Genomic DNA, 25519 nt, shown 5'->3' on the forward strand with positions numbered 1-25519 from the left:
CAGAAATTTTCACCCTCCTGTAAATCTGTCACTGGGAGCTCAGCACAAGGGGACCGGCAAGGCCTGCACAAGCCCACCGGGCATTGCGGAAGGCAGGAGGGGTGCTGGCAGGTTCTAGTGATCCCTGTGCCAGGCATTCCACAAGTCACAGAAATTTCTAAACTGAAAAGTAAGAAAAAAAAACCCTCAAAAAAACTTTTATCCGTTGCTCTTTACAATCTTCCTGCACTCGGAATCCTAAAATGTGCTGTGCAATCTGCAAGGCTTGACAAATCCGAAAGGTGAGCCCCATGGTATATTTGGGCTGAGTCCATGAACCTCAGGTGCTGAGAGGAGACTGAGGAAACCTTTCAAGAAGTCCAAGTCAGAAACAAAGCCTCAAGTCCCTTCAGCATTAATGGGCCCCACTGAGGGCTGTTACTGACAAAGCCTCCCCAGGGACTCGTTAAAACAAGTAACTGGAGGCTGTGACTCCTGGGAGACAAAGGCAAAATGCAGGTATCTGATGGTGAGAAAACCCTTGGTTTGTTTGATGAAGCAGAAAGGCCAAGCCCTGACCACAGCCCTTGGAGAAGTAGAGCCTGAAATCCTGAGAATGAAAGTTCTCTTCAAAGGCCTTGATAAAAGAGGCAACTGCTATAGCCCAGGGCACAGAGACCTTTTGTTCTTTTGGGCCTTTCAGCCTTGCCAGAATCCTCACTCATCTCTGCTGCAGGCTGTCCTTCACTGGCCCATGCCTGCACCTCTTTCCCTTCAGGCTCTTGACACCCATCTTGCTTTCCCACCTGGCTCTCACCTGGCATTTCTGTACCTTCAGTCACATCTCTGCACCCATCGCTGTCTGCTCCTTGACACACAAAGCCATGGGCTGAGCCAGATTCCCTCTGGGTGACCTTTTGCACCACAACTCCACCTTTTGAGAGACATTTCTCTTACCTACCTTTTAGTCTGAACCTTCCAAATGGCACTTTGCAGAGGTTTCCTTCTCTTGCTGCTAGCAAGAAAATCTCCATCATCTCTGAAAGCCACATTGCAAGTAGTTGTAGGCTGCTACTGTAGTGTCAATTCAGCAGGTGGAGTGAATATCCCTCAGCAAGGCCATCTACAGGAGGCTTCTAGAGGAATGGGTGATGCCATCAGGATAGAGAACTAAGTACCATGGGAGAGCAGTGGGAAAAGCCAATGCTCTGGATTGAGCACTTCCTGGCAAAAGCCAGAAGTAAAGGTGGTGTCCTTGGGTGCAAGGTACCCCATGTTCTGGGGACAGGGCACCTCATTTGGGACAGCTTCTTGCCTGTAGCACCCCCTCTCTGCTGTGCACACCCCTCTCTCTGCCCACACCCACAAGTGTCTCACAGAAGCTTTGCACTTGCCCTGCAGCAGCGACCCCTCACTGCAGGAGGTTCCTGCATTCTCCAGGCTCAGGGATGGATCCTGCATTCCAGGCAAGTTTGGGTAGTGCAGGAGAGGCAGACAGGGAGGTTGGCTCATGGGGCATGAGAAGCAGTGTTCAGGCACCCCCAGCAGTGGGCATTCCCCATGTGCCACGCTGAGGCATGTTCCCATGAGGAAACTTCTCAGATAGCCTCTGGTTTGTCCAGGCTCTGCAGCCACACTCCAGGAACACCTACTCCTTCTCCACCTACAGACATCAACTGCTCTCCATTGCTGGGCTCCATCCTGCTTGTAAGGATTGGTTAAAACCCTGAACCATCACCTTGTTTCTTGCTGACTTCCCTCCACCCTCCCTCACCTCCCTGCACACTGCTCATTGTCACCAGTAACTAAGTGAAGAGTTAAGAAGCTCTCCAGGCTTTCCTCAGGGGGTGACCATGTTTCTCCATTCACCATTGATGGATCCATGGAGTGCCAGGTGTGAGGCTCCTGCAGAGGCAGAGATGCCCCTGGGCGGAGCCCTGCTGCCGGGAGGGGTGTGCAGGGCAGAGCTGAGCACACAGCCCATGGGATGGGCTCTGGGAGCACTGAGAGGGAGCAGAGCTGGGCCCAGAGCAGCAGCTCCTGGCAGGGACAGCTCCAGGCAGCAGAGACATGGGCAGGGAGTGGGGGGAAAGTGCAGCCCAGGCCTGGGGAGGGTGCGTTCAGGCAGCTCTCTTGGTGTCTGGCACTGGAGGTGGCTGCTGGCCATGCTCTGCTGGGCACAGTCCTTTGCTTCTCCCCATGAGAGCTCCCTGATCTGCCCTTTGAAACCGTGCTGCCCTGCTCTCAGCACAGGACAGGTGTTTGTGGGGGTTCTTCAGATCAATTTGTGTGTGAAGGCATCTTACAGGCAGTGGGAGTTTCAGCACAGGGCAGATGGGAAAGGACTGATGGACACTGCAGCTCTCCTGGCTCTGCACTAAGTTATAAAGAGCTGAGAACTTCTCCCTATTTCAATACTCTTCAGGTTTTCAGTCATACACAGAATGTTTTATAACACCCCTCCAAGAAATAAAAAAACCTCAACAGTGTTAAGCCAGTAAATAAATAATGCAGTCAAAGTGACTCTAAGGCCATGCTGAGCCTCTCTTGTGCAGACCAGACTCATCGGAGTCATGTGTACATGTAGAGAACTTTACAATCAAGTTGGATTTCATCTGACATCCCTTGTGAACATTAGACCTGGACAAAGCACTGCTTCAGACATAAGATGACTCCCACCCAACATGGCCATGAACACTGCCAGGAATGGGGCAGCCACGGATCCTCTGTGCCAGTGTCCCACCACACTCAAATAGAAAAAAATTCCTCCAAATGCCCAAGATAAATTTTCCTTTTTTCAGCTTAAATCCATTCCCCCTCGTCCTGTCACTGCACACCCTTCTAAAAAGCCCCTCTCCAGATTTCTCGTAGGCCCTGTTTAGCTATGGGCAGATGCTAAGATGTCTCCCTGGAACCTTCTCTTCTCCAGGCTGAACACCCCCATCTCTCTCAGCCTGCCTTCCTCGGAGACGTGCTCCAGCCCTTAGAGCACAGCAGTTAATGGCTGGACTCGATGTTCTCAAGGGTCTTTTCAAATGAAATGATTCTGTGATTTCATCTGACATCCCTTGTGAACGTCAGAGCTGGGCAAAGCACAGCTTCAGAGCAAACCTGACTCCCATCCAACCTGGCCTTGAACACGGCCAGGGATGGGGCAGCCACATCTTCTCTGAGCACCGTCTGTGCGCACCTCAGACCCTCACAGGGAAAAACTTCCTCCTAATGTCCAAGCTAAATCTGCCTTTTTTTCAGCTAAAGCTATTCCCTCTTGTCCTGTCACTGCACACACTTGTAGAAAGCCCCTCTCCAGATTTCTTGTTGGCCCAGTCTAAGTATGGGCAGATTGCTAAGATGTCTCCCTGGAGACTTGACTTCTCCAGGCTGAACACCTCCAGCTCTCTCAGCCTGTTTTCAGCAGAGAAGTGCTCCAGTCCTCGAAGCATCTTTTAGGCCCCTCATAAGCCCGTTATTGTAAGATCATAAGAGAACAGAGGTTGGAAGGTACCCTAGTGGGTCTCAAGTCCAACCCGTCAGGAACAATATCAGAAAAAGTGGTTCAAGGCTTGATTCAGTCTGAGTTGGAAATCCCCAAGGCCAAAGCCTGCACAGCCTCTCTGGGTGACCTGATGCAGCACTTGCCTGAGCCTATGGGAGCAAGGTTTCCTTATGTCCTGGCTCAACCTCTCCTCTGTCACTATCCCCCATTGCCTTTTGTCCTCCCACCAGGCACCATGGTGAGGAGCCTGGCTCTGTATTCTCCATGCCCTCCTTGCCAGTACAGGCAGCCAGTCCTCAACAGCCTTCCCTTCCCAAGATCTCAGGTCCCCATCAGCCTTCCCTTCTCCAGGCTGGACAAGCCCAGCTCCCACAGCCTCTCCCCACAGGCACCGTGCTCCAGTCCCTGCCCGTCCTGAGGTCCCATTGCTAAACCCACTGCTGCTTGCCAATAGTGTTCCTGAATTGGGGATCTGAAACCTGGATGGAGTATTCCAGAGCATCCCTTCCCTTGTTCTCCTGCCGTGCTCCTGGTCATACAGCCCGCCATGCTGCTGTCCTCCCTTGCTGCCAGGGCACACGCTGCCTCCTGTCCAGCTCCTGCCCACCCAGACCTTTCCCATGGGCTGCTCCCAGCCAGGCAGCCCCAGCCTGGGCCATTGCAGGGGAGTCCCATGCAGGGACCCCTGTGTCCCCTGCTCTCCTGCCCAGGACACCCTGAGAGCTCTGCAGCCCCCCCATGCCATCCCATCTCCCCACACCAGCACAACAGCCCCGGCCCTTGGGCTCCTCAAGAGCTCTTCCTGCTCCAGGCACAGAGCAGCCATCCCAGAGCTGGAGCAGCCAGAAAGCTGATTTCATTCCCCTTCATTCCTGCCATGTGAGCACATATCACAGAGGAGAAGTTGCTGCAGGATCATTTATTTCCCTTAAATACAATGAGAGAGATTCACTGACACAGTCTTGGGTCACACAACATCAGTGGCTACTTAAGGAGGAGGAGATGAAAACTGACATTTCTATGAAGACAACATCACCACAAATTGGAACAGGAAATCAAATGTAAAGAGCCAGAAGTGCCAGAGCTGCAGCTCCCGCGTGTCTGCGAATGGCAGGAGGAGGAAGTGGGTGATGGAGCTGCCGTTGGAGATCTGCTGCCTCTGGGCATGGGGCACTGTCAGAGGAGAAAAAGGGCAGTGTCAGGTTAGGACAGGAGGGATGTCAGATACAAAAGTTCTATTTACACACTCACAACTGTGAACACTTTAAGGCTACAGAAGGGAGGCTCAGCCTGAGTTGGTCATGATTGTCTCTGAGGTTGTTTGGGTTCTTTGTTTTCCCAGTGTCACATCTGACAAGTGACATTTTAGGGATAAATTTACTAAGAAATATTTTGAAGGCAACTGTGAAGAGTATTGGACAGAAAAAAGGGCTCAACTGTCTGTGGGTTCGTGCCTACTCAAATTGCTGCAGAGTCCATCACTCTGGTTCTCAGCTGCTCTGCGCTTTCTAGAGAGACTGTCAGCTCCTTGCCCAGCAGAGCATGGCCAGCAGCCACCTCCAGTGCCAGACACCAAGAGAGCTGCCTGAACGCACCCTCCCCAGACATGGGCTGCCCTTTCCCCCCACTCCCTGCCCATGTCTCTGCTGCCTGGAGCTGTCCCTGCCAGGAGCTGCTGCTCTGGGCCCAGCTCTGCTCCCTCTCAGTGCTCCCAGAGCCCATCCCATGGGCTGTGTGCTCAGCTCTGCCCTGCACACCCCTCCCGGCAGCAGGGCTCTGCCCAGGGGCATCTCTGCCTGTGCAGGGGCTCAGGATCAGCTTGCACAAGTCCTGACAAAACTTCACCCTTGCTGATGGAGCGGATTCACCCTGGTTAGTTGAGGCATCTCCTCCTAAGTCTGTAGGCCTGGGGCTGGAAGGGGACTCAGGTCCCTCCCATGAACACCACAAGCCCACAGGAGGTAGAATTCCTCCTGCCTCTGGTCAGGTCTTCCTTGAAAAGGCACCTACATGAGGGAGCTTTGTCTCAGCATTAACATTGACTGGGGCCAGGAGTGACCTGTCTGGGTGCCAGTCTCTGGTGACAGTTGGCATTACAGGGCTGGTCAAAGTTATGTGCAAGTTATAGAGACAGGCCAAAGATACGTGCAGGCTGATATAGAGACAAGACAATATCGTTGGGAATATTCTTGTAAGCGCTCAGAGGCATCAGGCATCAGTTGCTATCAGTGATGCCAGGTCTGTCCTTTCTGCCACCCTTTAGCTGCAGGCATTGAGTGAACACAAAGTACATCACTGCAGGGTCTCTACTCACTCCCTTGATGATTCAGCTAAGGAACAGCTCAAGCATTTTAACTGTGTCCTTGGCTACATCTGGCTTTCAGAGACAGCATCCTTTATGCACAGTGATGGGTCATAGCAAATCTCAGACAAGCTCAAACAGGAATTTAAGAGCACCAGGATGAGATGCTCCTACTTCAGGAACAGTTAAAGAAGAAACAAGATAACACAGGACCACCACTAAATAAAGCAAGAGTACATGTAGGTAGATCTCAGATAGCCTATCTCCTCTTTGCCTCAGTTACCACCAGCAAGATCTCTCAGGACTTTGTGCTTTGAGAAAGGACCCTGGATGGGAAAGGGAAACAACCAGCACTGGATGTGTTAGTGTCAGGACAAACACATTACCATTGGAGTGGTTATATGAGGTGCTTTATTGAGGCGCCGGGAACCAGGGGTACGCACCCAAATCTGATTCCAGCCTCGTCACATCACGTTCGCAATTTATACGTTTAAAGTTTCACAGTATGTATCAGGGTTTGCCTCATCAGTCCATTACGACATCAGCCTCTTCTGCGCTTGCGCAGCCCCCTCTGGTGGTCGTCCTGATGAAGTAAGAAGTCTTCCTCACTCTGTCCTTTTCACCTTTCTGTTCTTTGGACAGGCCCCAACCATTATGCGGATGCAGCATTCTCTTATCTTCACTTAGGTGCCTCTGGTATGCTTTTCTGGCTATCTTAAGCTTAGGTTCTGCTTGGGTAGAGCCCCACAGTACATTCTTTCCTATATCCCCTTCCCATGTATGGTTATATCAGTTTCTACTGCTAAGGCTACCATTGTGATGTTTGGTTATAGAGTAACTAAGATACAGAACAGTAAAGTTACAACATTTTAACATATAAAGGCCTTCTATTGATTTACAAACTTTTCAAATATAATCACTTCTATCACTCTATATGATTATTTTTAACATAAAACTTCACCCTTTTCTAACAGATGGGGATCAAGTCAGGGGTTAGGGTCTTTGCAGACTACACCCTTACCAGTCCATGAGACCAAAGGGGCAGCATCCAAGGTGCTGAGATAATGTTTTTCACCAGGACCTGCTGGTCTGTTGCTGTCCCAGGAGAAAATGCACTGGACTCTGTGAGGCATCATTTAAAATGCTGTTCCCTAGATCTAGCTCTGTAAGGAGAGAATTGTACAGGTAGTCTCATGTCCCTTTGATGGCTGGAACCCCAAGAGGTGTAGCATGGAGACAAGAAGGATGAGGAGGGTGGATGCCCCCTGCATGAAGGGGAAACCTGGATTTCTGGAGGTCCTCTGTGTGACAGGGAACAGGTTGGGTTGGCTTTTGTGACTGAGGATCAGAGGAGTTGGTGAGAGGGACATTGTGCTCACAGTTACAAACTACTTGCTCAGGGAGGGGAAACAGAAAAGGTCTTTTGTCAGCACCTGAGGAAGCCTCCAGGCTAATGAGCAGGTACCTTGCAGGTAATTGCCCTGGCAGTCCCTGGCCATGCAAAGCAACAGGGTGCAACAGTGTGGAGGCTCTTGGCACAACCGGTTAACACAGGTGCAGGGCGGGCCAACAAGGGTGATGCTCCCCTGGAAAAGCTGCTCAGGATGTGATCATCAGTGTCAGCCTTGGCTGTCATGAGCATGCAATAGTGGGGACTCAGATGCTAAAGGGCATGAGGAAGGCCAGCAGCAGAGAACAGACTCTGGACTGACTTGGCGACAGTTCCAGGAGTTTCCATGGGGAATGGCTCTGATGGTGAAGGAGCATGAGCAAGTCTGATAACGATCCCTGAGGCTGGAATACCTGGAGGGCTTCCAAGGTCCACCATGGCTTTTGCCACCTTTCTGAATGCCGGTCAGGCTCCTGAGGGCTTTAGCACAGCTGCAGAGCACCTGCGCATTCTGGAATGCCCGGTGTTATTCCGCAGCCTTGCCAGAGCCTGCTGAGGCCTCTGCCTCCATCCAGAATGCTTGAGGAGATTCTGCAGGGTTGTTGCAGACTGCCAGGGCCCTGCCATGTTCTGCAATGTTGGGTGTCCTTCCAAGCGTGCTGGTGGAAGCACTTCCATGGGCATTGCTGGAACCCTCCAATTTCCCAGCAGGGCCTTCGCCGCCTTCCAGTAGCCTCAATGTGCTGCTGCGGTGCCATGGTTTAAGTCCAGTCAGTAATTCAGAACCACGTAGTCGCTCGCTCACTCCCTCCCCTTCCTCCCCGCCACTCCCGGAGGGATGGGAAGGAGAATCGAAAAAATATAACTCCCACAGGTTGAGATAAGAACAGTCCAGTAACTAAGGAATAGCACAAACCACAGCCGCTACCACCAGTAATAATAATAGAATCATAGAATCGTAGAACCATAGAATAGTTAGGGTTGGAAAGGACCTTAAGATCACAGTATCACAATATCACAGTAGGTTAGAGATTGGAAGGGACCTCAAAAGATCATCGAGTCCAATCCCCCTGCCGGAGCAGGAACACCTAGATAAGGTTACACAGGAATGTGTCCAGGTGGGTTTTGAATGTCTCCAGAGAAGTAGACTCCACAACCTCCCTGGGCTGCCTGTTCCAGTGTTCTGTCACCCTCACTGAGAAGAAGTTTCTTCTCAAGTTTAAGTGGAACCTCTTGTGTTCCAGTTTATACCCATTACCCCTTGTCCTATCATTGTTTGCCATTGAGAAGAGCCTGGCTCCATCTTCATGACACTCCCCCTTTATATATTTATATACACTAATAAGGTCCCCCCGCAGTCTCCTCTTCTCCAAACTATAGAGACCCAGCTCCCTCAGCCTTTCCTCATAAGGGAGATGCTCCACTCCCTTCACCATCTTAGTTGCCCTGCGCTGGACTCTCTCCAGCAGGTCCCTGTCCTTCTTGAACTGAGGGGCCCAGAACTGGACACAATATTCCAGATGCGGTCTCACCAGGGCGGAGTAGAGGGGAAGGAGGACCTCTCTCGACCTACTGACCACCCTCCTTCTAATACACCCCAGGATGCCATTGGCCTTCTTGGCCACAAGGGCACAGTGTTGGCTCATGGTCATCCTGCCATCCACTAGGACCCCCAGGTCCCTCTCCCCTACACTACTCTCTAACAGGTCGTTCCCCAACCTATATTGGAACCTGGGGTTGTTCCTGCCCAGATGCAGGACTCTACACTTTCCCTTGTTATATTTCATCAAGTTTCTCCCTGCCCAACTCTCCAGCCTGTACAGAGCTCGCTGGATGGCAGCACAGCCTTCTGGCGTGTCAGCCACTCCTCCCAGCTTAGTGTCATCAGCAAACTTGCTGATAGTACACTCAATTCCCTCATCTAAATCATTGATGAATATATTAAATAATACTGGTCCCAGTACTGACCCTTGAGGCACTCCACTAGATACCGGCCTCCAACTAGACTCCGCCCCATAGACTACAACTCTCTGGCTTCTCTCCTTCAGCCAGTTCGCAGTCCACCTCACTACCTGATCATCCAGGCCACACTTCCTCAATTTAGCTATGAGGATGCTGTGGGAGACTGTGTCAAATGCTTTGCTGAAGTCAAGGTAGACCACGTCCACCACTCTGCCATCATCCATCCACCGTGTTATTTCCTCATAAAAGGCTATGAGGTTGGTCAAGCATGACTTCCCCTTGGTAAAGCCATGTTGACTGCCCCTCATAACCCTCTTATCCTTGACATGCCTTAAGATGGCGTCAAGGATAAGGTGTTCCATCACTTTCCCAGGGATGGAAGTGAGGCTGACCGGTCTATAGTTACCCGGGTCCTCCTTCTTGCCCTTTTTGAAGACTGGAGTGACATTTGCTTTCCTCCAGTCCTCAGGCACCTCTCCCATTTCCCAAGACTTGGTAAAGATGATGGAGAGTGGTCTAGCAATGACTTCTGCCAGTTCCCTCAGCACCCACGGGTGCATCCCATCTGGACCCATGGATTTATGGATGTCCAGATTGCTCAACTGGTCCCTAACCCATTCCTCATCGGCAAAGGCAAACTGCTCCATTGACCTGACTTCATCTGAGGTCTCAGGGGTACAGGGCTCTTCAGGACTGCCTCCGGCAGAGTAGACTGAGACAAAGAAGGCATTCAATGACTCTGCCATCTCTGTATCTTCTGTCACCAGGGCACCCATCCCGTTCACCAGTGGGCCTACCTTGCCTCTGGTGTTAGTTTTATCAGCTATGTATTTGAAAAAGCTCTTTCTGTTGTCCTTGACCCCTCTCGCCAGATTTAATTCTAAGGAGGCCTTAGCCATCCTAGCTGCCTTCCTGCATCCTCTAGCAGTAGCCTTATATTCCTCCCGAGTGGCCAGCCCCTCCTTCCATGACCTATAAACTCTCCTCTTCCACTTGAGCATACCCAGCAGTTCCTTATTTAGCCACGCAGGTCTCTTGGCCCTCTTCCTTGACTTCCTACGTGTCGGGATGCTCTGCTCTTGAGCTCCGAATAAGCAATCCTTGAATGTCAACCAACAATCTTGGGCCCCTTTACCTTCAAGCAGCCTTGCCCATGGGATTTCCCCTAGCAACTGCTTGAAAAGGCCAAAGTTTGCTCTGCTAAAGTCCAGGGTTGCAATTCTACTTGCAATTGTACTGGTCCTACCACACAAGATCCTGAATTCCACCATCTCGTGGTCGCTGCAACCAAGGCAGCCCTCAACCTTTACTGCTTCGACCAGACCCTCCTTGTTAGTGAGGATGAGATCCAGCAGCGCTCCTCTCCTGGTTGGCTCATCCACCATTTGGATGAGGAAGTTATCATCCATGCACTGGAGGAACCTCCTGGACTGTGGCTGGGTTGCTGTGTAGTCCTTCCAGCAAACATCAGGGAAGTTAAAATCCCCCACGACAACCACGGCCTGTGACTGTGAGGCCGCTCTCAGCTGCCTGTAGAAGGCCTCGTCAACTTCCTCACCCTGATCTGGTGGCCTGTAACAGACACCCACAACAGTACCGCCCCTGCCAGCCTGCCCCTTAATTCTCACCCACAGACTCTCAACTCACTCGTCCCCTGTCCCTGGACAGAACTCAGTACATTGCAGCTGCTCTCGCACATAAAGAGCAACCCCACCACCCCGCCTGGCTGGCCTGTCTTTCCTGAAAAGGACATAGCCCTCCATGACTATATTCCAGTCATGTGAGCTGTCCCACCACGTCTCTGTAATTGCCACCAGATCATAATCTCCTGACTTAACACAGGTCTCCAACTCCTCCTGCTTATTTCCCATGCTGCATGCATTGGTGTACAGGCATTTCAAGGAGGGAGCTGAGCTCACCGATTTCACCCTAGGATTATAGGAGGCCTCCCAGTCTTCATCAATTCTAGAGTGCTGCCCCACTGGGGCAAGCCCAGTTACAACCCCATCCCCCTTCGAATCTAGTTTAAAGCTCTCCAAATGAGCCCTGTTAATTCATACCCCAGCATCCTTTTGCCTCTGTGAGTTAAACCTTTCCCACGTGCCATCATCCGGACTGGAGCCTTATAAAACCAGCTATTATCAAAGAACCCAAAGCCCTGCCTAAAGCACCAGTCTCGTAGCCAATTGTTTATGGACTGAATTTTCCCATTCAGTCCCACATCATCACCGGAAGATGGAAGAACTGAGGAGAAGATCACTTGAGCCCCAGACTCTTTCACCATCCGCCCCAAGGCCCTGTAGTCTTTCTTCATCCCCCTCAGACTGCGGGAAGCAGCTTCCCCCCCACCTGTCTGGAAGACCAGCAGCGGGTAGTAGTCTGTCGGGCGCACCAGGCTGGGGAGCGCCTTGATGATATCCCTGATCCGGGCTCCAGGCAGACTACACACTTCCCTATGATGAGGGTCAACTCTGCATATCGAGCCCTCTGTTCCTCTCAGAAGGGAATCGCCTACAACAATGACCTTTCATTCTTTCTTGTCAGAGGCAGTCTTGAGGCGTGAAGTCAACCGCCTTTTCCTATGTGACCTTGTAGTCTGGCCTTGCACCACATCCTCACTTACCTCTCCATCAAGATCCAGGGCCCCAGACCTATTACGGAGGAGCACTTGGGGAAGCAGGGCAGGAAGGGAGGAGGGTTGCCCACGGTTCCGAACTGGAACTCGCTTCCAGCCCTCATCGTCTTTTTGGTCCCTTACCTCTGCGTGACAGCTACAGGGCAGGGGCTGTCTCGGGTCATCCCCCTCTGTCTGAGAGGACAGGGGGTCCATCCCCTTTTGGGAGGTATCTCCCTGGAACCGTTCCTAGTTCAAACCCCCCTGCCATGGGCAGGGACACCTCACACTAAACCATGTCACCCAAGGCTTTGTCCAACCTGGCCTTGAACACCGCCAGAGATGGAGCATTCACAGCTTTCCTGGGCAACCCATTCCAGTGCCTCACCACCCTCTCAGTAAAGAATTTCTTCCTTAGATCCAATCTAAATTTCTCTGTTTAAGTTTTAACCCATTGCCCCTTGTCCTATCACTACAGTCCCTAGTGAAGAGTCCATGTCCAGCATCCTTATAGCCCCCCTTCAGATGCTGGAAGGCTGCTCTGAGGTCTGCCCGCAGCCTTCTCCAGGCTGAGCAGCCCCAACTTTCTCAGCCTCTCTTCATACAGGAGGTGCTGCAGTCTCCTGATCATCCTCGTGGCCCTCCTCTGGACTTGTTCCAACAGTTCCGTGTCTTTTTGATGTTGAGGACACCAGAAGTGCACACAATACTCCAAGTGAGGTCTCACGAGAGCAGAGCAGAGGGGCAGGATCACCTCCTTCGACCTGCTGGTCACACGCTTTTTGATGCAGCCCAGGATATGCTTGGCTTTCTGGGCTGCGAGCTCAAGCTGAAGCCGGCTCATGTTCATTTTCTCATCGACCACCACCCCAAGTCTTTCTCCACAGGGCTGCTCTGGATCTCTGCTCTGCCCAACCTGTAGCTGTGCCTGGGAATGCTCCAACCCAGGTGTAGGACCTTGCACTTGGCATGGTTAAACTTCATAAGGTTGGCATCAGCCCACCTTACAAGCATGTCAAGGTCCCTATGGATGGCATCCCTTCCCTTCAGCGTATCAAACCAGTTGCGGTGCGACCCAAAATCCTGGGGTACCCCAAACCTTCCTGAAGCACCACAAGAGCAGACAGGACCCCCAAATGGGGGTCCTGGGGCAGCCCAAAAGTGACCTGCACCCCACCATCACCCCGGGCCCTCCCAAATGAACCCAGGGAACCAAATCCTGGAAGTGCCCCACCAAACACCCCCACCCCAAATGGGGATGCCCCCAGAAAGCTGCTCCCCCCAAAGCCACCAGTACCAAAACGCTCCTTCTTGTCCCCAAACCACACCCCATGGGGCATTCCAACACCCCCACCCACCCCCACGCACCCCCTATCAGGGGCTGGGGGGACAGACCCAGAGTGGGAGGGTGCCTGATTTGGGGTGTGCCCCCGAGAAAGACCAAGGAGGTCTGGTGGGGGAGGAGCAGGAGCACAGGTGGCAGGGACTGGGAGCACTGGGAGGGACTGGGGAGGACTGTAAATTTGCAGATGACACCAAATCGGGTAGGAGCATTGATCTGCTGGAGGGTAGGAAGCTCTGCAGAGGGATCTGGACAGGCTGCATCCATGGGCTGTGGCCAACAGGATGAGGTTCCAGAAGGCAAAGTGCCGGCTCCTGCACTTGGGCCACAACAACCCCCTGCAATGCTCCAGGCTTGGGGAAGAGTGGCTGGAAACTGCTCATGGGAAAGGAGCTGGGGGTGCTGATTGATGGAGCTGAACAGGAGCAGCTTGTGCCCAGTCAGCCAGGAAGCCACCAGCATCCTGGCCTGGATCAGCACCAGTGTGGCAGCAGGGCCAGGGCAGTGGCTGTGCTCTGCACTGGGCGCTGGTGAGGCCGCACCTCGAATCCTGTGTTCAGTTCTGGGGCCCTCACTACAAGAGAGACATTGAGGTGCTGGAGCGGGGCCAGAGAAGGGCAATGGAGCTGGTGCAAGGCTTGCAGCACAGTGTGATGGGGAACGGCTGAGGGACCGTGGGGGGTTCAATCTGGAGAAGAGAAGGCTCAGGGGGGACCTGATCGCTCCCTACAAGTGCCTGAGAGGAGGATGGAGCCAGGAGGGGCTGGGCTCTGCTCCCAAGGAACAAGGGATGGGACAAGAGGAAACGGCCTCAAGCTGTACCAGGGCAGGTTTAGATGGAGCTGAGGAACAATTCCTTCCCCAGAGGGTGCTCAGGCATTGGAACAGGCTGCCCAGGGCAGGGCTGGAGTCACCCTCCCTGTGAGTGTTCACACTCCATGGAGACAAGGCCTCAGTGCCATGGGTTAGTGGTGGCCTCAGCAGTGCTGGGGTAAGGGTTGGAGTGGAAGAGCTTAAAGGTCTTTTCCAACCTGGATGATTTTATGATTCTGTGATCCTTTTTGCTGAGGCACCGGTGAACCAGGTATTTTCTGTTGTTGCTCCCTCAGTGAAGGGAGGTGCTGCTAAACCTGGTGAGGGTTTGAAAGGTTGTTGTAACACTGATGGCTCTGCATTTACAGGCATCTGCAGTAGTTTGGAAACTTCAGTCTGTCCTTCAGGTAATTTCATTTCTTCTGCAAACCCGGTAGGTAGGCATGCCGTTTTCTGCCAGTGGGTTTGTGCAGCTCCATCCTGAGGAGCAGTTCCCTTTGGGATACTATCAAGTTGACTGAATGGATTGAATGGAAGATTGTTCTTGATTAGTGTTCTCAGTTTGTTTTACTGCTGGGACTAAAGACAAGAGTCCCTTTTCCCACTCAAAATATGTTGGTTCAGTGTATTTAAAAGAGGCAATTTGAACATTAATGTTCTTTTTGGTCCATCCGGGCCAGTTTGAATAGGTCACAGGAAGAGCTATGCTCAGCAAAACCCCATTCTACTGTGAGAGGGTGTCTAATAATGGGACAAGAAACAGGCTGCCTGCAGAAGTGGTTGTGTCACCAACCCTGGAGGTATTTAACAGACATGTTCTAAGGGACATGTTTAATGTGTTGACTTGCCAGTGTTTGGTTAATGTTGGACTCGATGATCTTAAGGTTCTTTTCCAGCCTAAATGGTTCCATGATTCTACAAAATCTTGTTGTTCAGACCAATCTCTGTCTCTCATCAGAGAAATGACACTGCAGGCAGGCAGTGTGTCTGCCAGCTGAGGGAGGGAACATCAGGGCTTGCTTCAGGCTGTTTCCCATGGGGTTCGCCTGGAGCACCAGGGAGCCCTGGAGGGAGCCCTGGAGGGATCCCAGTGGGGCAGAGGCAGAGCCACCTTGGGCTGGGCCTCTGCTGCTGAGCTGGGCCTGGCTCCTGGGACGCAGAGAGATGCTCTCCTGTAGGGTCCTGACTATTGCGGAGCCTTCCCTTGGGGTTGGCGCTCTGCACTCAGAGTCCTTTGCTTCTGCTTCCAAGGGCTGTGTCCTGCTCTGTCTATCACATCTGCACTCTGGGATGCGAGGGAGAAGTTCTGCCCTTTGCAACAGCAGAGGTCCCTAGCTGGCACCAGAGTCCAGTTGTTCTTTATCTCATTCTTTCTCCTTTTAATCTCTCAATTTATCTTTGTGTGCAGAAATACTTTGGGCATCACAAGGACCAGTGCAGGGCAGCTGGGAACAAGAGTGATGGAATCTGCAGCTCTCCAGACTATGCACTAATCCATGGACTGCTGAGCCCTTTCATCTCTCCTGTCCTAATACTGACCACGCGTTCAGTTACAAAAATTAGGATTTCTACACTTCAAATAGCACTTGTCAGCTGAGAAACTCCTGAGAAAATCCTGATAAAGTCACGCTGAGGCTCTGCCCTGCAGCCACAATCTTCATAGTTGTGAGTGCAGACACTGAAACTCTGTTACATCTGACATCCCTGGTGGGTATTGGAGCTTTCGCAGAGCAGCTTAATGAAACCCCTGCAGTGGTACAGAGCTGAGTCCTTGGAGCCACATTGCTTCTGCCAGCACACACAGCCACCAGCACCAGGAAAGGGAAAATGCATTTGAACTTTAGGGGATGGTGGAAGGTAGCCTGGGGAGAATAAAGGGATGTTGTCCGGGAAGCTATGGACCAGGTTAGGAAAGCTAAGGCCCAGATAGAATTGAACTTGGCTAGGGATGTGAAACATAACAGGAAGGGATTCTATGGTTACATTGCAAATGAAAGATAGGCTAGGGACAACGTAGGCCCCCTGTGGAAGCTATCAGGAGAACTGGCTACCCTAGATTTGGAGAAGGCTGAGGTTCTGAATGACTTCTTTGCCTCAGTCTTCACTGGCAAAGGCTCTGACCACATCACCCAAGTCTTGGAAGGCAGAAGCAGGGACTGTGAGAATGAAGACCTTGGGCCCACTGAAGAAGAGGATCTGGTTCGAGACCATCTTGAGAACCTGAACGTGCACAAGTCCGTGGGACCTGATGAAATCCATCTATGGGTCCTGAAGGAGCTGGTAAATGAAGTTGCTAAGACACTGGCCATCGTATTTGAAAGAACATGGCAGTCAGGTGAAGTTCCTGATGACTGGAGAAAGGGAAATATAACCCCCATTTTCAAGAAGAGGAAAATGGATGAGCCAGGGAATTACAGACCAGTCAGTCTCACCTCTGTGCCTGGCAAAATCTTGGAGCAGATTCTCCTGGAAGGCATGCTAAGGCACATGAAAAACAACAAAGTGGTTGGTGACAGCCAGCATGGCTTCACGAAGGGGAAATCCTGCCTGACCAGTTTGTTGGCCTTCTATGATGGGGCTATGGAACTGATGGACAGCGGTAGAGCAGTTGATGTCATCTACCTGGACTTGTGCAAAGCGTTTGACACTGTCCCACACGACGTCCTTGTCTCTAAATTGGAGAGACATCAATTTGATGGGTGGACCACTCAGTGGATAAAGAACTGACTGGATGGCCGTATGTAAACAGTTGTGGTCAATGTCTCAGTGTCCGGCTGGACACCAGTAGCAAGTGGTGTCCCTCAGGAATGGGTGTTGGGACCGGTCTTGTTCAACATCTTTGTCGCTGACATGGACAGTGGGATTGAGTGCGCCCTCAGCAAGTTTGCCAATGACACCAAGCTGTGTGATCCAGTTGATACGCCGGAGGGAAGGGATGCCATCCAGAGGGACCTTGACATGCTTGTGAGGTGGGCTGATGCCAACCTTATGAAGTTTAACCATGCCCCGTGCAAGGTCCTGCACCTGGGTCGGAGCATTCCCAGGCACAGCTACAGGTTGGGCAGAGCAGAGATTCAGAGCAGCCCTGTGGAGAAAGACTTCGGGGTGTTGGTCGATGAGAAAATGAACATGAGCCGGTTGCAGTGTGCGCTCGCAGCCCAGAAAGCCAAGCGTATCCTCAGCTGCATCAAAAGGAGCGTGACCAGCAGGTCGAAGGAGGTGATCCTGCCCCTCTACTCTGCTCTCGCGAGACCTCACTTGGAGCATTGTGTGCACTTCTGGTGTCCTCAACATAAAAAGGACATAGAACTGTTGGAACAAGTCCAGAGGAGGGCCACGAGGATGATCAAGGGACTGGAGCACCTCCTGTATGAAGAGAGGCTGAGAAAGTTGGGGCTGTTCAGCCTGGAGAAGAGAAGGCTGCGTGGAGACCTCATAGCAGCCTTCCAGTATGTGAAGGGGACTATAAGGATGGTGGGGAGGGACTCTTCATTAGGGACTGTAGTGACAGGACAAGGGGCAATGGGTTAAAGCTTAAACAGAGTTTAAGTGCTTCCACCAGCACGCTTGGAAGGACACCCAACATTGCAGAACATGGCAGGGCCCTGGCAGTCTGCAACAACCCTGCAGAATCTCCTCAAGCATTCTGGATGGAGGCAGAGGCCTCAGCAGGCTCTGGCAAGGCTGCGGAATAACACCGGGCATTCCAGAATGCGCAGGTGCTCTGGAACTGTGCTAAAGCCCTCAGGAGCCTGACCGGCATTCAGAAAGGTGGCAAAAGCCATGGTGGACCTTGGAAGCCCTCCAGGTATTCCAGCCTCAGGGATCGTTATCAGACTTGCTCATGCTCCTTCACCATCAGAGCCATTCCCCATGGAAACTCCTGGAACTGTCGCCAAGTCAGTCCAGAGTCTGTTCTCTGCTGCTGGCCTTCCTCATGCCCTTTAGCATCTGAGTCCCCACTATTGCATGCTCATGACAGCCAAGGCTGACACTGATGATCACATCCTGAGCAGCTTTTCCAGGGGAGCATCACCCTTGTTGGCCCACCCTGCACCTGTGTTAACCAGTTGTGCCAAGAGCCTCCACACTGTTGCACCCTGTTGCTTTGCATGGCCAGGGACTGCCAGGGCAATTACCTGCAAGGTACCTGCTCATTAGCCTGGAGGCTTCCTCAGGTGCTGACAAAAGACCTTTTCTGTTTCCCCTCCCTGAGCAAGTAGTTTGTAACTGTGAGCACAATGTCCCTCTCACCAACTCCTCTGATCCTCAGTCACAAAAGCCAACCCAACCTGTTCCCTGTCACACAGAGGACCTCCAGAAATCCAAGTTTCCCCTTCATGCAGGGGGCATCCACCCTCCTCATCCTTCTTGTCTCCATGCTACACCTCTTGGGGTTCCAGCCATCAAAGGGACATGAGACTACCTGTACAATTCTCTCCTTACAGAGCTAGATCTAGGGAACAGCATTTTAAATGATGCCTCACAGAGTCCAGTGCATTTTCTCCTGGGACAGCAACAGACCAGCAGGTCCTGGTGAAAAACATTATCTCAGCACCTTGGATGCTGCCCCTTTGGTCTCATGGACTGGTAAGGGTGTAGTCTGCAAAGACCCTAACCCCTGACTTGATCCCCATCCAGTGCTGGTTGTTTCCCTTTCCCATCCAGGGTCCTTTCTCAAAGCACAAAGTCCTGAGAGATCTTGCTGGTGGTAACTGAGGCAAAGAGGAGATAGGCTATCTGAGATCTACCTACATGTACTCTTGCTTTATTTAGTGGTGGTCCTGTGTTACCTTGTTTCTTCTTTAACTGTTCCTGAAGTAGGAGCATCTTATCCTGGTGCTCTTAAATTCCTGTTTGAGCTTGTCTGAGATTTGCTATGACCCATCACTGTGCATAAAGGATGCTGTCTCTGAAAGCCAGATGTAGCCAAGGACACAGTTAAAATGCTTGGGCTGTTCCTTAGCTGGATCATCAAGGGAGTGAGTAAAGGCCCTGCAGTGATGTACTTTGTGTTCACTCAATGCCTGCAGCTAAAGGGTGGCAGAAAGGACAGACCTGGCATCACTGATAGCAACTGATGCCTGATGCCTCTGAGCGCTTACAAGAATATTCCCAACGATATTGTCTTGTCTCTATATCAGCCTGCACGTATCTTTGGCCTGTCTCTATAACTTGCACATAACTTTGACCAGCCCTGTAATGCCAACTGTCACCAGAGATTTGCACCCAGACAGGTCACTCCTGGCCCCAGTCAATGTTAATGCTGAGACAAAGAGCTCCCTCATGTAGGTGCCTTTTCAAGGAAGACCTGACCAGAGGCAGGAGGAATTCTACCTCCTGTGGGTTTGTGGTGTTCATGGGAGGGACCTGAGTCCCCTTCCAGTCCCAGGCCTACAGACTGAGGAGGAGATGCCTCAACTAACCAGGGTGAATCCACTCCATCAGCAAGGGTAAAGGAGATCCCAGCCTGTCTTTGTCTGGCTGTCCTAACGATGGGACAAGAAACAGGCTGCCCACAGAAGTGGTTCTGTCACCATTCCTGGAGGCCTTTAAAAGACATGGAGATGTGGCTCTTGTTGACATGGGTCAGTGGTGGACTTGACAGTGTTTGGTTAATAGAGTTAAGAGTTGATCTTACGGGTCTTTTTGAATCTATATGATTCTGTAATTCTGAGAAACTTTGTTTACACCAAACTCCATCTCTCAGCAGAGAAATGACACTGCAGGAAGGCAGTGTGTCTGCCAGCTGAGGGAGGGAACATCAGTGCTTGCTTCATGCTGTTAACCATGGGGTTCCTCTAGAGCTCCAGGGAGCCCTGGAGGGAGCCCAGTGGGGCAGAAGCAGAGCCACCTTGGGCTGGGCCTCTCCTGATGAGCTGGGACCAAGGGCAGACCTGCGAGCCTCAGAGAGCTTAAAGGCACTTGGCAGTGGAGGATGCTGAGAGCTCCCTGCAGGAGACACCTTCCCAGCCCTGTGCATGGTAAGGCTCTGGGTGCAGGGCAATGCAGCTGCAGTTCCTGGAGGGATCTCCTCAAGCTGCTGCCTTGGACAGGCCATGGGATCTGTCAGGAGGACTCTCTTGGTTTCTCTGTGTAGATAAGGAGGAGGATGTGCTGCAGAGCAGGGCTTTCCTCTGCACCATGCGAGGGACAGGACAAGGCAGGTCCCTTGTCCCGGGGCTGGCTGCAGGCTGTGAATGTGGGTGTGCAGGCAGGGGTGCCCAGCGCTGTCCTTGTGTGCAGGGTGCCTGCAGCCCAGGGGCTGTGTGCAGGGGCAGGGACTCTGCTGCCTGCCAGGGTCAGCACTCAGCCTGCCCGGGAGCTCCCCATTGTGCTGGGGGAGAGGCGCTGAAGGTAAGGAACAACCCCTGTCAGGGCAGTAGAAGTGTTCTTGTGCACTGGAGAGGGTGCTGTGTGAGTCAGGGCTGCTCAGAGCTCCACATCACTCTGAGCACGTTTGCAGAGGGTCCTTCTGAAAGACACTGAGGCAGTGATTGCCTGATAGGGAAGGATCCTGAGCTCTGACGTTTTCCACTCTTGGTGGGCAGGTTGGGCAGTGGGAGCTGGGAATTTCCTTCTCTGCTTTGGAGAAGGCACCGGGAGTCTTGTCAGGACTTGTGTGAGCTGCTCCTGAGCCCCTGCTGAGGCAGACATGCCCCTGGGCAGAGCCCTGCTGCCAGGAGGGGTGTGCAGGGCAGAGCTGAGCACACAGTCCATGGGATGGGCTCTGGGAGCACTGAGAGGGAGCAGAGCTAGGCCCAGAGCAGCAGCTCCTGGCAGGGACAGCTCCAGGCAGCAGAGACATGGGCAGGGAGTGGGGGGAAAGGGCAGCCCAGGCCTGGGGAGGGTGCGTTCAGGCAGCTCTCTTGGTGTCTGGCACTGGAGGTGGCTGCTGGCCATGCTCTGCTGGGCAAGGAGCTGACTGTCCCTCTAGAAAGTGCAGTGCAGCTGAGAACCAGACTGATGGACTCTGCAGCAACCTTGAATAGTCAGGAACCCACAGACAATTGAGCCCTTTTGACTGTCCCATGCTCAGACTCTTCACAGTTGCCTTCAAAATACTTCTTAGCAAATTTATCCCTAAAATGTCACTTGTCAGCTGTGACACCGGGAAAACAAACAAACCAAACAACCTCAGAGATAATCACAACCAACTCATGCTGAGCCTCTCTTCTGTAGCCTGAAAGTGAACTTCTGAACTTCTATATCTGACATCCCTCCTGTCCTAACCTGTCACTGCCTTTTTCTCCTGTGACAGTGCCCCATGCCCAGAGGCAGCAGATGTCCAACGGCAGCTCCATCACCCACTTCCTCCTCCTGCCATTCGCAGACACGCGGGAGCTGCAGCTCTGGCACTTCTGGCTCTTCCTGGGCATCTTCCTGGCTGCGCTCCTGGGCAACGGCCTCATCATCACCAGCACAGCCTGCGACTAGCACCTCCACACCCCCATGTGCTTCTTCCTCCTCAACCTCTCCCTGCTGGACCTAGGCTGCATCTCCACCACTGTCCCCAAATCCATGGCCAGTTCCCTCTGGGACACCAGGGCCATCTCCTACACAGGTTGTGCTGCACAGCTCTTTTCTTTCTCTTTTTCATGTCAGCTGAGTTTTCTGTCCTCACTGTCATGTCCTATGACCGCTACGTTGCCATCTGCAAGCCCCTGCACTACGGGAGCCTCCTGGGCAGCAGAGCTTGTGTCCACATGGCAGCAGCTGCCTGGGGCGCTGGGTTTCTCACTGGTCTGCTGCACACAGCCAATACATTTTCACTGCCCCCCTGCCGAGGCAATGCTGTGAAGCAGTTCTTCTGTGAAATCCCCCAGATCCTCAAGCTCTCCTGCTCACATTCCTACCTCAGGGAAGTTGGGCTGCTTGTGCTAAGTTTCTGTTTGGGACTTGGCTGTTTTGTGTTCATTGTGGGGTCCTATGTGCAGATCTTCAGGGCTGTGCTGAGGATCCCCTCTGAGCAGGGACGCCACAAAGCCTTTTCCACGTGCCTCCCTCACCTGGCCGTGCTCTCCCTGCTTGTCAGCACTGGTACCTTTACCTATTTGAAGCCTCCCTTCATCTCCTCCCCATCCCTAGATCTGGTGGCCTCAGTGCTGTACTCAGTGGTGCCTCCAGAAGTGAACCCCCTCATCTACAGCCTGCGGAACTAGGAGCTCAAGGATGCTGTGAGGAAGCTGGTGACTGGATGTGTTTCAGCAGCCATACACTGCCTGCTGTCCTTTGCCAAAGGCTTCCATTGTAGGTCATGACAGGCCACATCTGTCTTTGCTGCTTTAAATTTGTTTTCCTGTTTCAATTTGTGATGATGTTTCCTTCATCCCTGGCAGCAAGGGAGGACAGCAGCATGGCGGGCTGTATGACCAGGAGCACGGCAGGAGAACAAGGGAAGGGATGCTCTGGAATACTCCATCCAGGTTTCAGATCCCCAATTCAGGAACGCACTTTGCAAGCAGGATTCGGTTTAGCAACAGGCCCTCAGGACAGGCAGGGACTGGAACATGGTGCCTGTGGGGAGAGGCTGGGGGGGCTGGACATCGACTGCTCTGTTTTATTTATTTACTAGCATAACACTGCTGAGTTGGTTTTTTTTGGGTATAAAACATTCTCTGTATGACTGAAAACCAGAAGAGTATTGAAACAGGGAGAAGTTCTCAGCTCTTTATAACTTAGTGCAGAGCCAGGAGAGCTGCAGTGTCCATCAGTCCTTTCCCATTTGCCCTCTGCTTTCACTTGCAGTGCCTGTAAGATGCCTTCACACACAAATTGATCTGAAGAACCCCCACAAACACCTGTCCTGTGCTGAGAGCAGGGCAGCACGGTTTCAAAGGGCAGATCAGGGAGCTCTCATGGGGAGAAGCAAAGGACTGTGCCCAGCAGAGCATGGCCAGCAGCCACCTCCAGTGCCAGACACCAAGAGAGCTGCCTGAACGCACCCTCCCCAGGCCTGGGCTGCACTTTCCCCCCACTCCCTGCCCATGTCTCTGCTGCCTGGAGCTGTCCCTGCCAGGAGCTGCTGCTCTGGGCCCAGCTCTGCTCCCTCTCAGTGCTCCCAGAGCCCATCCCATGGGCTGTGTGCTCAGCTCTGCCCTGCACACCCCTCCCGGCAGCAGGGCTCTGCACAGGGGCATCTCTGCCTCTGCAGGAGCCTCACACCTGGCACTCCATGGATCCATCAATGGTGAATGGAGAAACATGGTCACCCCCTGAGGAAAGCCTTGAGAGCTTCTTAACTCTTCAGCGAGTTACTGGTGGCAATGAGCAGTGTGCAGGGAGGTGAGGGAGGGTGGAGGAAAGTCAGCAAGAAGCAAGGTGATGGTTCAGGGCTTTAACCAATCCTTACAAGCAGGATGGAGCCCAGCAATGGAGAGCAGTTGATGTCTGTAGGTGGAGGAGGAGTAGGTGTTCCTGGAGTGTGGCTGCAGAGCCTGGACAAACCAGAGGCTGTCTGAGAAGTTTCCCTCATGGGAACATGCCTCAGCGTGGCCCATGGGGAATGCCCACTGCTGGGGGTGCCTGAACACTGCTCCTCATGCCCCATGAGCCGACCTCCCTGTCTGCCTCTCCTGCACTACCCAAACTTGCCTGGAATGCAGGATCCATCCCTGAGCCTGGAGTCCCAGAAGGCCTTCCCTTCCCAAGATCTCAGGTCCCCATCAGCCTTCCCTTCTCCAGTCTGGACAAGTCCAGATTCCCCGGCATCTCCCCACAGGCAATGGTAGTTTGGTTTTGGTTGTCTGGACTTTGGTATTTGGTGGAGGTCAGGATCATGGTTACCGCTGCCTCCAAGGGAGGATCCTGAAGAGGTCCCCATTTGGTTGTATTTTAGAACCATCTGGGTGGAGGTCAGGATCACTGCCTCCACAGGGGGTGTGAAGAAATCCCCATTGGGTTGCATTTCACAACGAAACAAATCAGTGAACCTCCGGGTGGTTCAGTCACTTGGGAGAGTTTGGAACAAAGTGGTGGACCCCTTGAGGGGTTTCGGTTACTCAGGAGACTCTGGTAAAATACTGTCATCAATGCTGGATATTATTCTTGAGACGAGAAGGAAAGTGGGATGAAGTAGCTTATGCAGAAATGACTGGAATTCTCGAAAAGCCAAAATTTGCTTTTAAGGCACATCAGTTTGATAACATTCCAGTGATGTTGGTAATCACGCTGCTGACAAAGCAGCTGAAGAAGCTGTGGGTGGGCACCTTTTATTAATATTGCCTCAAAAGTATCAGAGCTTGGATAATGAAGTTCTACGTTATCAAACAGAGGATGGGAAATTACCTATTCTTAGGAGTCAAGAAGCACAATGAGGGAGGGTGGGTTACACCAAACAAGGAAGTAATAATTGCCAAGCCTCTTACGAGGAGAAACCCACCAGGCAGCTCAAGGGGGAACAGAATCAATGACTGAGGCTTTAAAGCTCCAAGTTCTGAGTATATATTCATATATATAGCTACTGATAGACACATTTTCTGCTTGGCCAGAGGCTTTCCACTCTCACACCAATATGGCTCGTGAAGTAGAAAAACATATTTGGAATCAGATAATACCCTGATATGGTGTACCAGCAGGCTTCTCCTTGGACAGAGGTCTGCATTTTGTTGCAGAAGTAAATAGGAAGGTGGGAGAGTGTTTGGGAATGAAGCGTGATCTGCATACCCTATAGAGACCTCAGGCTAGTGGAAAAGTGGAACATACGAATCAGACACTCAAGTTACAATTAAGTAAAATATGTCAAGAAACTTGTTGAACTTGGATACAAGCCAATTACTTTGTTAAGGATACAGATACTGCTGATCAAATTGTAACTGTAAATCTTAAACTAACAATAGCGTGTGTGTGCCTTTAGCATAGTAGAATAGGCCAAACTGTTCTAACTTATTAACATGTAGAGAGAAAGGAATGTTTGGCTGCTGGGGGAAGGAACATCATGGGACTGATAACAGCTAAGGAGACAGTAAATAAGACCAAGGATGCCAGCCTTCAAAACAGCAGAGTGGCGCTCAGTGTGGAGCGAGACTGGAATAGAGCAGAAGCAAGGACATACCAACTGCTAACTGGGCACTCGGGCCTTGCGAGCATGCGCAAGCGCTGAGGTCATTCAGTAAACACAGTGAGGAAGACTATCGGTGCCCACCAAAGACCCCCACTCAGCAAGAAAGCACATGCGTAACTAGGATGCAAATATTATAACTAGTTCCTGTAAAAGCTGTGAATATGCACAAGTTTGCTAAATATAGAGCTGCTGTCGGCAAGTATCGAGTGTGCTCACCTTTGTGAAACAATTCACGTGTGCGCCCAGTGCTGCAATAAAGAATGTTGCTTTCTGAAACTCCAAATTGAGCCTTAGAGAGTTTCTCTGACAGACTTTGATGGTAACAATTTGGTGCCTGAACAGGGACACTCAGCCGTGTTTCCCACTGATCTGGGGAGTCTCTGGGACCTTCACGCCAGCATCGGGGGAGTTTGCCTGAAAGGAAACCCAGTTCCCAGAACCAATCTCGGGACCTCAGTGAGACCCTGATTTAATTTCTTTAAAAAGGCATTCTTTTTGGTCCCTTTCCACGTAAGGCACAGAGGGACGCCCTGCGCGGAGGTTAAAAGGCAGTTTAGTT

At 52.0% G+C, this 25519-nt stretch overlaps 1 protein-coding gene across 1 annotated transcript in view; it reads left to right on the plus strand.

The window, feature by feature from the left end:
* The window catches only part of LOC308228464 (olfactory receptor 14C36-like), a gene marked incomplete at both ends in the record, with an annotated part of 88875 nt that extends 66815 nt beyond the window's left edge, over window positions 1–22060 (plus strand). The window contains one exon of the mRNA XM_080631823.1: window positions 21657–22060. Coding sequence (XP_080487949.1) covers window positions 21657–22060 — 404 coding nt within the window. The remainder of the gene's footprint in view (window positions 1–21656) is intronic.
* Between the last annotated feature and the right edge of the window lie 3459 nt (window positions 22061–25519).

Source organism: Psittacula echo, assembly GCF_963264785.1.
Source record: "Psittacula echo genome assembly, chromosome: 19".
NCBI classification, from domain to species: domain Eukaryota; kingdom Metazoa; phylum Chordata; class Aves; order Psittaciformes; family Psittacidae; genus Psittacula; species Psittacula echo.